This window comes from Hippoglossus hippoglossus, chromosome 16 (assembly GCF_009819705.1).
Source record: "Hippoglossus hippoglossus isolate fHipHip1 chromosome 16, fHipHip1.pri, whole genome shotgun sequence".
In the NCBI taxonomy this organism is placed as follows: domain Eukaryota; kingdom Metazoa; phylum Chordata; class Actinopteri; order Pleuronectiformes; family Pleuronectidae; genus Hippoglossus; species Hippoglossus hippoglossus.
In genome coordinates, this window is record NC_047166.1 from 8,513,827 (window position 1) to 8,526,895 (window position 13,069).

The 13,069-nt window shown below is 43.5% G+C and overlaps 1 protein-coding gene across 4 annotated transcripts in view; it reads right to left on the minus strand.

The window, feature by feature from the left end:
* The window catches only part of cicb (capicua transcriptional repressor b), a 35,007-nt gene that overhangs the window by 19,858 nt on the left and 2,080 nt on the right, over nt 1–13,069 (minus strand). For 3 of the 4 annotated variants that reach the window (XM_034610991.1, XM_034610989.1, XM_034610988.1), the window contains exon 2: nt 4,707–8,667. In XM_034610991.1, the coding sequence (XP_034466882.1) occupies nt 4,707–8,544 (3,838 nt within the window). In that variant the 5' untranslated portion in view covers nt 8,545–8,667. Of the gene's footprint in view, nt 1–4,706; nt 8,668–13,069 lie in introns of those variants that run through there. The other variant, XM_034610990.1, reaches the window with a different exon arrangement.

Here is a 13,069-nt window from a genome sequence, read left to right on the forward strand (position 1 = left end):
GCATAAACACACACACACACAAGGGGGTTGCCATTTCTATTTGTGAATATTCTATGATACATACAGGCTACACCAGTGTGATGTTTGCTTTGTTGCCATGGCAACAGACGTTTGGCGCTCACGCATCATATCCGGTAGTCAATGATTGACGCTTGGTTACTCTCTCTCACTTACACACACACACACTTACACACACACACACTTACACACACACTTACACACACACACACACTTACACACACACTTACACACACACACACACACACACACACACACACACACACACACACACACACACACACACACACACACACACACACACACACACACACACACACACACACACACACACACACACACACACACTGAATGCAACATACACGTGACACCATGAAAACAGTCTCATCCTTCACCTTGTCGCTGCCTGATCTCTTCAACAGTTTTATTTTACAAGAAGTTGCAGCGAGAGCTTCAAAAAGATGTTTCATTTTCTATCGCATCAGCACGTCTCAGGTGGGGAAGCACATGCACACAGAGCACACATACGCAGGTTTGTCTGTAAAGTGTGCGGCCGTCAGCTGCGGCACTGAACTGAGCCAGGGGAATGTTGTCTGATTTCTGAGTGAATAAATGAAAAGTAAACCGCATATCAGTGTGTATCTGTTGGATTTTACTGTGTGTGTAACATAGACAAGAGCAGAGGAACTCACCAACTACATATTCCTGAACTGTATGAAATTTTATTTAACCTGTTCCATATTAGATGGTCTCTATTTCTTTACATTTTAAATCAACACTTTACTATATGATCTATAAGGTGTTAGAACTATATTACTTTAAAACCTTACTTTATAAAAATAGTTTTTACATATTATTTACTAATCTAATTTTTCGGTTTAAAAATAAGAATACAATTTTAAAGCCTGATATTCCAGAGAGATTTTCTTTTCCTTGAAAAGGTGCAATGTGTCATCACATGAGTTGATAAATCACTTTTTTTATGCGAATTTTTTTCTACCCTCATCGAATGTGTGAACCTTTTGGCATAAACATTATCAAATTTATACCGATAATGAATGTGTACACTAAATAATATTATTTCAATTTATTACAAAGATGAACATATTTATCAAGAAGTGTCAACATTATTTCAACTTTATTCCCACGGACCAGGGAGAATAACATTTTGCCAACATTTCTTGAACTATAATTTTAGAATAAAATATTGTGACGCAAACTATATCTAAAGTAATTTTAACAACAGTAATTCACCTTAAAATCTTTACAGTTTACCGTCTGTTCATTTCTCACAAGCTGATATGAAAACACCAACACCTACACAAACGTACAAATCACAAACACTGCAAATGTGTAAATGCACAAACATACACGCACACGCACACACTGTGATTCTTACTTTCCCTTGTATTTCACACTCTCCTACGTCCATATGCAAGAACTCACACACACACACACATGCTTTTTCTATCATCACAGAAAACACCCACATGTGCTCCTTACTCAAAGATCTTCAGAATAAATGTGCACAGGCAAGTGTGCATGCTCTCACACAAAAAGCTGCTATTCATTCATTCATTCAGCGTCTTTTCAGCTGCAAAAAAGAGGGGGGGGGGGGTCTGAGGAGGGACCGTACACTCAAAACGACAGCCCTCCCTTTCTTGTCCACTTCTCTGTCACACTCAGAAAGTCCAAAGCACAAACACACAGAGAGCTGGTGAAGTGAATTATACCAACTGATATTATATGTCTATAGTATATATCAAAAAGTGAAAAGTGGGCTCTAATTTTCAGCTGATTATGAATTCTGTCTCTCACACATGAACACACACTATAGTACAATATATTCCCACACAGGAGCTTGAGAAACAAATACTTCACACACCCACATGATACGCTGACACAATATATAGCTAAGACACACATTTCAAATCAACCCACCTATACTGGCCAAGAGTGCAGCTCACAGCTTGTTTTGATATATTTTCACTTTTCAACCAACACCTGTAGTGTGCATGACGATAATAGTTGCCCAGGTCAGGAAGTCTCACACACACACACACACACACACACACACACACACACACACACACACACACACACACACACACACACACACACACACACACACACACACACACACACATAGAATAAATACGTCGGTCAGAGTTTTTCCTAGAAATTAATTTAAGATTTAGATAAAACCTGCTTTTGAATTGTCCTTCTTCCTGTCTTTTTTTTTTACCATCCTGTCTAAAGATATTCCTAATTCGCTTTCTGATCCAACCCCCATTTTTTCTATCTCTCTATCACACAAAAATAAACACAACTTGGTGGAAACAGTCCATACCTGGCCTACATATTGTAAATCTAGCCCACACGTTACATTCCCACTTTTGCTTCTTCGTCTTAAAGTGTTAATTTCTCTCGTAGCTCCAGAGACAATATCAGGGCGTCTATAAGAACTTCTTTGGTAACACTGAATGTGCCTCCATTGCTTTCCTTCAAAGTGTTTATTTTCTCTTATTGAACTTTCCTTTCTATGATAAGTCCATGTGTCGTGTCTATGTGGTGTTGGACTGATTGCCACCACTCAGCCACAAAGTTTCTGTCTATAAGGACTGGGAATATAAGAGGTAGTCTCCGACATGGACAAAGCTAATCCTGCGTAACATACAGTCAAATCCCTATAGAAAATACAAAACACCAAAGCATGCATGCTCATGCATACATTTTCTCCTATTGCACTTTCTCTCTCTCTCTAACACACTCTCAGATGCATACACACACATACACCATCATATTTTTGCATTCATCTCATGTGTCCCTTTTCCTTTACAAATGAAATCCAAACCAACAAAGAATTAATTAATGCTTTTGTAATTCTGTCTTTCTAATAATAGCATTTGGCTCTTAAATATTGTATGATCCACGACAGAAAATATTCCTCTTCCACAAATCATCAGATAAACCCAACTCCCTTTGCTCTGAGTTACCGACATGAGCGGCACGGCTTATTCCCACTTTAATGTGAGCTGACGTGTGAATTTACTGATTGTTTTGTCATCAGCAGTGATTTCAATAAGACCAGACCTGACATGGTCAATCACAGGAGCCCGGTCCACAGCTTACGTGGGTCACATGACGAGCAGTTCAGTTGACAAGCGGACATGAGGACGGTGGACAGACGATTAGAGGAGGCCATATGGGACAACAGCATGTTGGCCAACAGGCGCTTCTTTCACAGGGCATCGACTCTCACACACACACACGCGCGCACACACACACACACACACACATACACACATACACACATACACGTTGCGGCACATTCACGTGAATCCATCCCTCTTTCACTTTGAGTGTTATTTGTTCTTGGACAAGTTATACAGAATATTTAAAAACATTATACCGCAGTTTTATATATATTTTTGTTCAAAACAACCTTGATGAATGAATGATTGTTTGAATGAATGTTTGATTAGATTTATTTATTTGATGAACAAAATACAACAGATTTTATTAATGTTTTAGTTGGTTGATTTGATAATACAAAAAAAAAATAAGTGAAACAAATCACTTTGTATTTAATATTACCAGGAAAATGTTGATTTAATATTAAAACCTCTATAAAGCTCTGTATTTTTCTCTATCTTTCTCAATCTGTGCATGTTTGCACATGTGTGTGTGTGTGTGTGTGTGTGTGTGTGTGTGTGTGTGTGTGTGTGTGTGTGTGTGTGTGTGTGTGTGTGTGTGTGTGTGTGTGTGAGTATTTATAAAATAAAAAATGTTAAAACTTGTAAAGCTACATTTCGAGCCTTCTCATTTTTTATTATTAATGCCTTTTGCTGTAGCTTCAACTAAAGTCACGTAAATGAATATAATTGTTCTTCTCTCTCTCCAATGATATTTACTGTCACTATTAGCTGCACTATCTTTGCATTTCTCTGTGGATTCTCAGTGTCTGAGGAAAATAATTGTTCCATTATATCCTTAAAAAATGCAAATTAAGCTACTAGATCAAGGCCTTTGAACAGAGTTTCCTCTGTCCATGCAAAAATGACAATGTGTGTGTCACTACAGGTCAAAGAGATAACAAACATATAGCAGTTATAAGGTTATACTAATAAAATTTAAATTAGTGAGTATATACTCTATGGATGACATGTAATTAAACCGGAAAAAATAACCTGAAAGATATTTAATACACAGAAAAGGAAAAAAAATGTGTGGCTTCATGTGACTTCATGCCACACCAACAGAACTATTTAGTGTGGCACTATTTTTTTCATTTGCAAATATCGAGCTGGATTGTATTAAAAGTGTAAAGAATGCTATACAGAGAGAGTCTAACTTCAAAGAATTATTTGCTATTCTTCATTTTTATATACATTTTCAACATATTGTCTCTGAACAATAACCTATTAAAATCTATATTCTATTAAATTTAAAAAGTTGATTTCGATGTTGGATTTTTGCTTTATTTAATTATTTTTGTTTGGTTTAGTGATTGGAGAATATACCACTTTTACATTTAATAATACAATTGAATTGCACATAGGTCCTGTTTTGTGCTTTTCTTGAAATAACCGCAGTCCAATTCATAAATTTCCACTAAAGTTTCACCTCATTCCTTCAAAGTCACTGGCATCATGTAGATAAATAGACCCATATGGACCAATCCTCACCTGTGCCAGGACGTCCCATGATGATTTCCTTTCGTGGGATGGGGTGAAGGCTTTGCGCTGGGAGGATCAAGGGCAGCAGTGCAGTGGGAGAAGGGTGACAGGGAACTGGCTGCTGGACCTCACCCCCAAATACCGTCCCCCTGTTCTCCTCTCGCTCCCCGGAGCTGTCTGTGATACTCGGAGCGGGAGCTGTGGCTGTTGTGCTGACAGTAACTGACAGAGCCTGCAGGGGGGTGGCAGGGGTGTCAGCGGTGGGCAGCGAGGAAGGTGTTGGGGACAAAAGCACCAGAGTTTGGGCTGGGCTTCGCAAAAGGACGGTGCCATTGGGTACTGTGGCTGTAGCAGCATTAATGGGGACGGGAATCTGGAGTCCAGAAATTGGCTGAGGGGTAAGGGGTGTTGGGTTAATGTCTTTAGATGAAGTGTGATCTGTCCCTCCCTCGTTTCCACTTCCTCCTCTTCCTATGGGACATTCTGTAAATTTTGCCAGTGGGACTTCAGGATTCCTCACTATGACAGGGGAATCCCGCAAGGCCTGTTGGGATACAGGAACCAAGCGACGAGGCCCCCCGTCATGAGTGAGAGGAGAAGGAGGAGTTGGAGACACCAGCAGAGGAGGAGGGGAGACAGTAGTAGAGGGCTTACTGGAGGAGGGGGTGCTTACTCCCCTGGGTCGGGAGAAGGTGGGTGTGTGCGTGTGGGAATGTGAAGCTGGTGTCTGGGGGGACAACACCCTGAAAGAGTTTAGTTCCCCCTGGTCCAACTCAGTCTTGGGTGTGTAATCGTGGTGGTGTGAGGGAACGGGTGGAGGAGGAGGTGCATCTGGCTTTCGTTTGCTGGGGCTCATGGGGACCGTAAACGTCAGGTTACTGTGGAAGGAAGGCTGGATGCCTGAAGTGTGTCTCTCCCTTTCTGCTCCTCCAGCTGAGGTTGCTGCTTTGCTGCCCCCTCCCCCTCCTCCCCCCGTACCACTGGGTTGCCTGTGCCTCCGGTGTTGCAGAACTGGGGAGGCGGTAATCGGGGAGAAGTTGGCCGGCCTGAAGCCAAAAAGTGGGGAGGGTGAGGGAGAGAGGGCAGGGGAGAAGGGCGACTGGTTGGAGATGGGAGAAAAGGAAGGGGTGCCGGAGCGGGAGCTCCCTAACGATACAAGCATGGTGGCGGCCTCACACTCATCAAAATCAAAGCGTGAGGACAGTTCATGGGGGAGGATGGAAGGGAGGACCAGGCGGGGTCGGGAGTCTCCTCTGCTACTGGTCTCACTACTCTCTCTTGATGTGTCATCCCACTCAAACTCACTACTGGCTCTGCCTCGCAGGTCAGAGGGGGTGACGGTCCCTGAGCTGCTGCCTCCCCCTCTCTCTCCCCCTGCCGCCTCCATCTCTTTGGTCCTCATGGATAAGTGTCTGGAGCAGTATCCCCGACGCTGAGACTCCTTCATACAGCCCTCCCTGGAGCACAGCCTTCTCCACTGCTTACCATTGAACTTTTTACGGATACCATTTGGGGTACACACCACATCACCCTTCTTGTATTTTTGCTGTGCCAATGAGAGGGGAGTCCTGGAACGAGAGGAGGTAGAGGAGGAACCCCCACCAGAAGTGGGAGTAGGGGTCTGAGTGGGAGTGGTCTTGGTTGGAGGTAGGTTTGGAGTGCTGTTGTTCATTTCTGACCCCAGTAGGGCAGGGGAAGGGGGTGGCTGAGGACCAGCGAGGGGGGAGAGGTGTGGGGCTCCCAGACCCAGTACAACAGAGAGGTGGGGGGAGGAGGGAGGGTACCCACTGGACTTAGAGATGATGTTTCTCTGCTGAGACGTCCCAGCATGTGGCTTGGGACCAGCTGCGAGGCCCAAGTTAAAATGAGAAACCTCAACATCTTCTTCTGGAGTGTTGGGCTCTTTTTGTCTCTCTCTGTCGGAGAAGTTCCCTTCACCCTCATGAGGTGTGCTGGCTCCTGCACCAGAGGCCACAGTGGAAGAGCGGGGGGATGGATGTACGTTTACATAGGGATGCCCTCCTGCAACCCCTTCATGCGCAAGACCATGGCCTAATCTCGCTCCCCCTCCCAGCACCCCCATTCCAATACTCAACTGGCACACTTCCCTCTCTACCTCCATCTCCTCCATCCGCTCCCTCTCTTCCCTTTCCCTCTCCCGTTCTCTCTCTATCGCCTTCCCACCATCCAAATGTGGGACCTCCCAGGGAGTGGTGAGGAGTCTCAGGCTCTGTCGGGACACCCACACAGCTTTCCTTTTCTCTTTCTCCTCTGCCACCCCATCATTACCCAGAGTTTCTCTGTCCTCACTCAGGAGCACCTGGTAAGGAAATGAGACTCCGGGATGGGGGTCCACCTGAGTGACAATCCCCTGTCTGTACAGGAGAGGACCCCCATCCTCTCCAGCAAAGGGCACACACACTCGGGTCCCGACAGCCACGGGTGCCATGCCAGGTGGTGGGGCATCTAAAATGAAGTCCACAGTGGTGTCGGCCCCCGACAATGATGATGATGTCATCATGGATCCACCATGGAAAGGGAATTTAACAAAGGTGTCCTCTCCCTGGAGCTGGACTTCGACAGTACCTCCACTCACCCGACGCACCACCCCTGGCCTGAACAAAGGTGACGGGGAGCATGAGTCTCTCTCCTTAAGCCCTCTGTTCATTGCAGCCCCCACCCCACTCTCCATGGCCCTCTTTATCTGACGAGCCAGGACTCTCTGGTTCTTCATGCCTTTGGCCAGAGCCTCAGCCAGCCCCTTGTTAAGGCCAGCCTCTTCAGGGTGTGAGTTATGGGGGGGAGCTGGGATGTGGGAGGCTTTTTGATGAGGGCCAGGTCCTGTTGCTTCCATCGCATCCACGTCAGCTGAGTGCTCGCTGGCTGTATCAGTGGACGAGGAGCGCACTGAGTTAGGGGCCCCCTCTGACTCATTTTCACCAGCTTGAGGCTCTTTTTCCTGGGAGTCTGCTGTCCTGAGGGCCCTATCCTCCATGGGGACAAAATGGTTTTCTTCTGTAGCTTTACTATCCACAGTTAGCACTGATGGCTGATTACCTGAGCAATTATTACTTCTACTATTACTGCTATTAATAAAAGTATTATGGCTCCCAGCACTACTATTACTGCTAATCATGTTGTTAATACTACTTGTAGAGTTACTGTTAGTACTATGGATACTAACATAAATGCTCCTATTAATGCTATTATTACTAATAGTGTTATAACTCTTGGAGTTATTGTTGGGCGTATTCACATTATCATTAATTTTGCTGTTGATATTGCAGTAACTGTTGTGTATGAGTGCAGGGCTGGAGGTAGGAATGGTAGTCAGGGCATTTGCATTGTTAGCAAAGTGCTCATATGTGTATTTCTTCTTCGGGACACGAGCCTTAAATGTAGCCGTTTTCCTGCTGGAGACCGAGCCTATACTAGGGCTGTGATTAGTGATCGGAGGGGGAGTAGCTGTGGACAGTGGCGCTAGGGCAGAGGTAGGAAACACTAAAGTATCAGTGGACATGGTGCTCTTCGTGCCCACTGTCTTGTCTTGTTCTGTCTTTTCTACTGCTTTCTTTCCATCGGCTGATTCCACAGGTTTCCTCGGCTCGGTCAACTCCTCCCTCTTGCTGTTTGTGACTGGTGCTTCGTTTGACTTGATGGCTGTGGGCGGACTCTGTTTGCGTGCGGAGGGAGTGTTGGGTGTGTGCTGTGCGGTTTTGACGAGTGTCTCCCTCTTAACTCTTTTGGGGTCTTTCTCTTGGAGGGGCTGAGAGCCTCCCCTCCTTTTCCCCCCTCTGCCTCGAGTTAACGGCGGGGATCGTCCTCTGTGCTTCTTCATTGGTCTCATCTCTTCTTCACTGTTCACAAAGTGCTGTAGATTGTGCGTCGCTCCTCTTTTTCCCCACTTCTAAGGCACTCCTTGTAGTTTGTTTTGGCTCTCTCTCTCGTTTTCCGTCCTCTGTGCTGCAGTCTGAAAAGGAAGAGGGAGACGCAGAAGACAGGTGGTCATTTATTATCTTCATAATCAAAAATTGCTGAGAACAAGAATGATGTCATACCTGGAAGCGTGTATCTCTGCACTGGCTATCACACTGGCTCAATAAATGACATATGGTCTCATTCATGCTTCCATGTCTACAGAGTGCATGCACGTGTGTGTGTGTGTGTGCATGTCGGTAAATTAAAAAAAATTGAAAATCTTAATTGAAAAATAGTTGTCCACCATTTTAAAACCTGACAACATTTTAAAAAATCTACCGCTTCATGAAAAAGAAAGACATAATTAATTTTCTTTAAAAAAAATATCAGTATTCTTATCAATATTAAAATTTCACAAAAGCATGAATAAACAGCAGGTTGATGTTGTGGTTATCATGAAATATTGATTAACTGAGACTGAGTTTTAAGAAGGAAAGAAAGACAGCAAGACAAAAAGACAGATAGAAAGAAAAAAAGGAAAAAAGAAAGACAGATAGAAAGAGAGAAAGATTCAAGGTCACTCACTACAATTTGTCTCAATCTGCCTTTAATGAGGCCTCCATCTCTTTAAATGCATGCAGAGACAAACATGCTTTCCCCTTATCTGTCTATGTAACACACAAACACACACACGCACACATACACACACACACACTTGAGTCATATACTAAGGTCACCTGATCTCTCCACTGTACTCCCTCCAGCTACTCCAACATGCGTCAGGGTAGCTTTCTCATGCTATGCATAATAGACTTGATACTCTGTGTTCAACGTGGGATTGCAACAACACAGCATTTATTTTGACTTCCATTGGGAGGAGAAGGGCTGGCAGTTGCGCGGGTGAGGTCAGCCTCCAACATAAGTGTAAAAGAGAGTGAGACAGAGAGGGAGAGGTTGAGAGAGGTAGGGGTATGCGGCTGTTTGGCTGTTTGTTCAAATAGGCTGTCCTTGTGTAGTCACTGGGAATTTCCACAGTCATTCTAGCACTCGCTGGCCCTCTCTCACTCTGTCTTTCCCAGCCGTCTTTTGTTTTTGTTTCTCACACTGACACACACACACACACACTCTCTCTCACATACACACAAACACACGCATTTATAAAAAATAAAAAAAAGACAATATAATTGGAATAATCTGCCTCGGTAAGATACGCCCAAAATGAGAGAAATTAAAAGGCTGGCACAGGATCAGGCACACTCACTGATGCAAGATTACAGGCTAAATACAATCACACACACACACACGCACGCACACACACACACTTATGTGCACAAGTGTGCGGTTAGCTCAGCAACTCACCAACACATGCAAATGCCTTCATTCCTACAACTCAAATACACTCAAACTAATTCGACACACATACTCTCACGTCGTGGCCTGCAGTCGCTGGAAAAGTTCATCTCACACACACACACACACACACACACACACACACACACACACACACACACACACACACACACACACACACACACACACACACACACACACACACACACACACACACACACACACACACACACACACACACACACAACTGCCTTTCCATCTTGACCTCTGCCCTCGAAACAAAATTTACTGCATTAACACACAAACAGGCTTTTGTTTTCATTACTAATCATAATTTTTAGCTCCTGTTTTTCTGTAGTTTATTATTACTGTTCCTGATGATTAAAGCACAATATTCATTTTCTTACCGATATTATTCAACTGATCTCTTCCATTGTAAATTCTGCCCACCCCCATACCTACTGTGATAATGATGTTTGGCATTTCATTGCATTGACACCATGTGTGTAGATTCACATCTGGAGTTTACCCACTGTGCTGTTACTACGATGCTTCTTACAAATGCTGACATTTGACAAAATGGAATGGCACTCATGGCTCCACCAAGGCCCAACAGTCTCATTTAGGTCAATCAAGCTGCACCAGATTTCCCACACTCATAGAAATCAGTCTTCTAAATATGCCAGATTTTCTTTCATCAAGATCCATGAAATATTCAATGAATTGTTCCCTGGTGAAAATGTGGAAAAAATGACCAATCTCACAATGTTAAAGAAAGTGAAAGAAAATTCCTGGATCCTCCCCTTTTTCCAGATCCACTCCAAAATTGGATTCTTGGCCCATGTCCCATGCTTCCACCAAATTTCATGGAAATCTCTCCCATAGTTATTGTGTAACCTTGCTTACAAACGAACCAAACAACAAACAAATGGACAGTGACTCTCTCTGTATCTGTGCTGTGCTTATTAACTATTAACAGTCCGCTGTTGCAGATCATTTACTTCATCCTAAATATATGCGGATAAAAGATACAAATACACGATGCAAATGTTTTCTGATCTTTTCAGTGCAGTTTGACCTTTGAAAGCTTCCCTGTGAAATGAGTCACAAAATCAATCCAAAGTATCAGCCACACTTTTCATATTATTGCTAATAAGAAACTATATTTCAAAACCAATACTGCTCGGCAACCAAAGAGCAGACAAACATAAATTGAACCTCCACATATAGTAGCCTACAGTACTCACTCTCTGATTCCAGTATACGTGTGAATTATTTGTTCCAGCCAAAGCGAAAAAAGAAACTAAAACTCTGACTCCAGGAATGTGCACCCAGTACCAGGCCGAGTACCCCTTCATTAGAGAAGACATGGAGGCCTCGGCTTGGATCGTCGGTCCTGTGGAGCCGCTGGGAAAGACAGGAAGGAGTCAGGGCCACTTGGCCGACTGACTGGTTGGCTGAATGACTCGCGAGGATCTGATCTTAGCAAAGAAAAATGCATTGGTCATGCTCACAGCCTCCCCAAATGCTCCGGGCTTCGGCTGATAAGCCAGCGGCAGCAGGCATGTGTGTGTGTATTCATGTTCTGTAACTTTGAATGAACTGGACAGTGCAACACACTGTGAACAACATGCAGATACCCGAGGAGGCTCGGGATCAGACACTGACCTGCGTGTCTTTATTCTCAGAACTGAGTGCAGGTTTATAACCAAACTAAACAGATCTATTCATCAAAAACATTTTAACTACTCAACCACATGTGCTCATTTCTGAGTCCTTAGAAACACATGTTATATAGACAAGCAATAATCGTACCCACAGGATTTTATTAGAAATTCCGGACAAAATACCAAGATATATTCAACTAAATTACAGGGATAAGTTTATGAATTCATGCATGAAGCATCTATAATTGTGCTGTCAGTGCTGTCATATAATAAATGGCATAGGATTTTATCATTGCACATATAGTCCTAATGTGAGTCCATAATTCTTCCATTAAAAAAAAAATCACAAGCATTACAGTGTGTGGTCAACAAAATAGCCCTAATATGAATTTAACCGCAGACCTATGACTCTCAGTATATTGTTAGCTGCAATCCAGGATGTTGAGAGCTGGTTTAAACCATGTTGATCAAAAATTTGGAAAAAAGAGGAAACAAAATTGTTGAAAAATCCAGATTTTGCTCTGGGGTGAATCCAAAGCAGAGAGGCACACAGTCATAATTTTGGTAATTCAAGACGTCCACACATTCAAGCATTAGTGTCGGTTAAGAGCCAGACATTTGCTTTTCTGGTCGAAAGCTACAGTAAATCCTGAAGAGACAGATAATCGACGGCTAACGTCTCCATGGTGTTTGGACTGTAGTCCTCCTTAAAAAAGCAAAAAGATGCTGTTTCGCCCAATAAACACGCAGCAGCACACAATGTGTCCCCTCACCACAGCATAGCAACATCAACTTTTACACACATACTAAATGCTCGAGTCGGAATTTACAGTGTATTCATGCATACACTGTTAAAGTCTCCCTTGGACTCATATATTGTCTCACACACATACACACACACACAGTCATTGTGCCACAAACACTTCACCACACATACGCACGAGCTCTCACTGTGACCAGTATCAGTTTTGCATCACAGCAAAAAGGAGCATAAAAATTACATTTATCATTCTTGAATTTTGGAATTATAAATATCATTTTCATGCAAAAAGCATCTTAGGTTGATTTCTTAGCAAGGGTGCATGTATGTGCCAAAAACCCACCCACACATACATGAGCACAAAACAGTCATTCATAAGGAAATCTCATCTCAATGTCAACATTACAACAAGTTGTACAGTTTTTTATTACTGGACTGTACAACCCCTCTAATCATCCACCTTGATGCCAGTGTATTCAGTCAGTCGTAGAAAATGTAGCCTTTGCCCCACCGCAACATGGCACAGGATGGGTGTGTGAGTGTGTGTGTGGGGGGGCATTTGAGCTGCCAATAGTGCACAAGGTATATGACTGTATACGGCTGTCTTTAGGTTGTACCTTGCTCAACGCTGCATTTGCACAAATGTCAATGTGAATGTGTACGTAGTTACCAGGCAC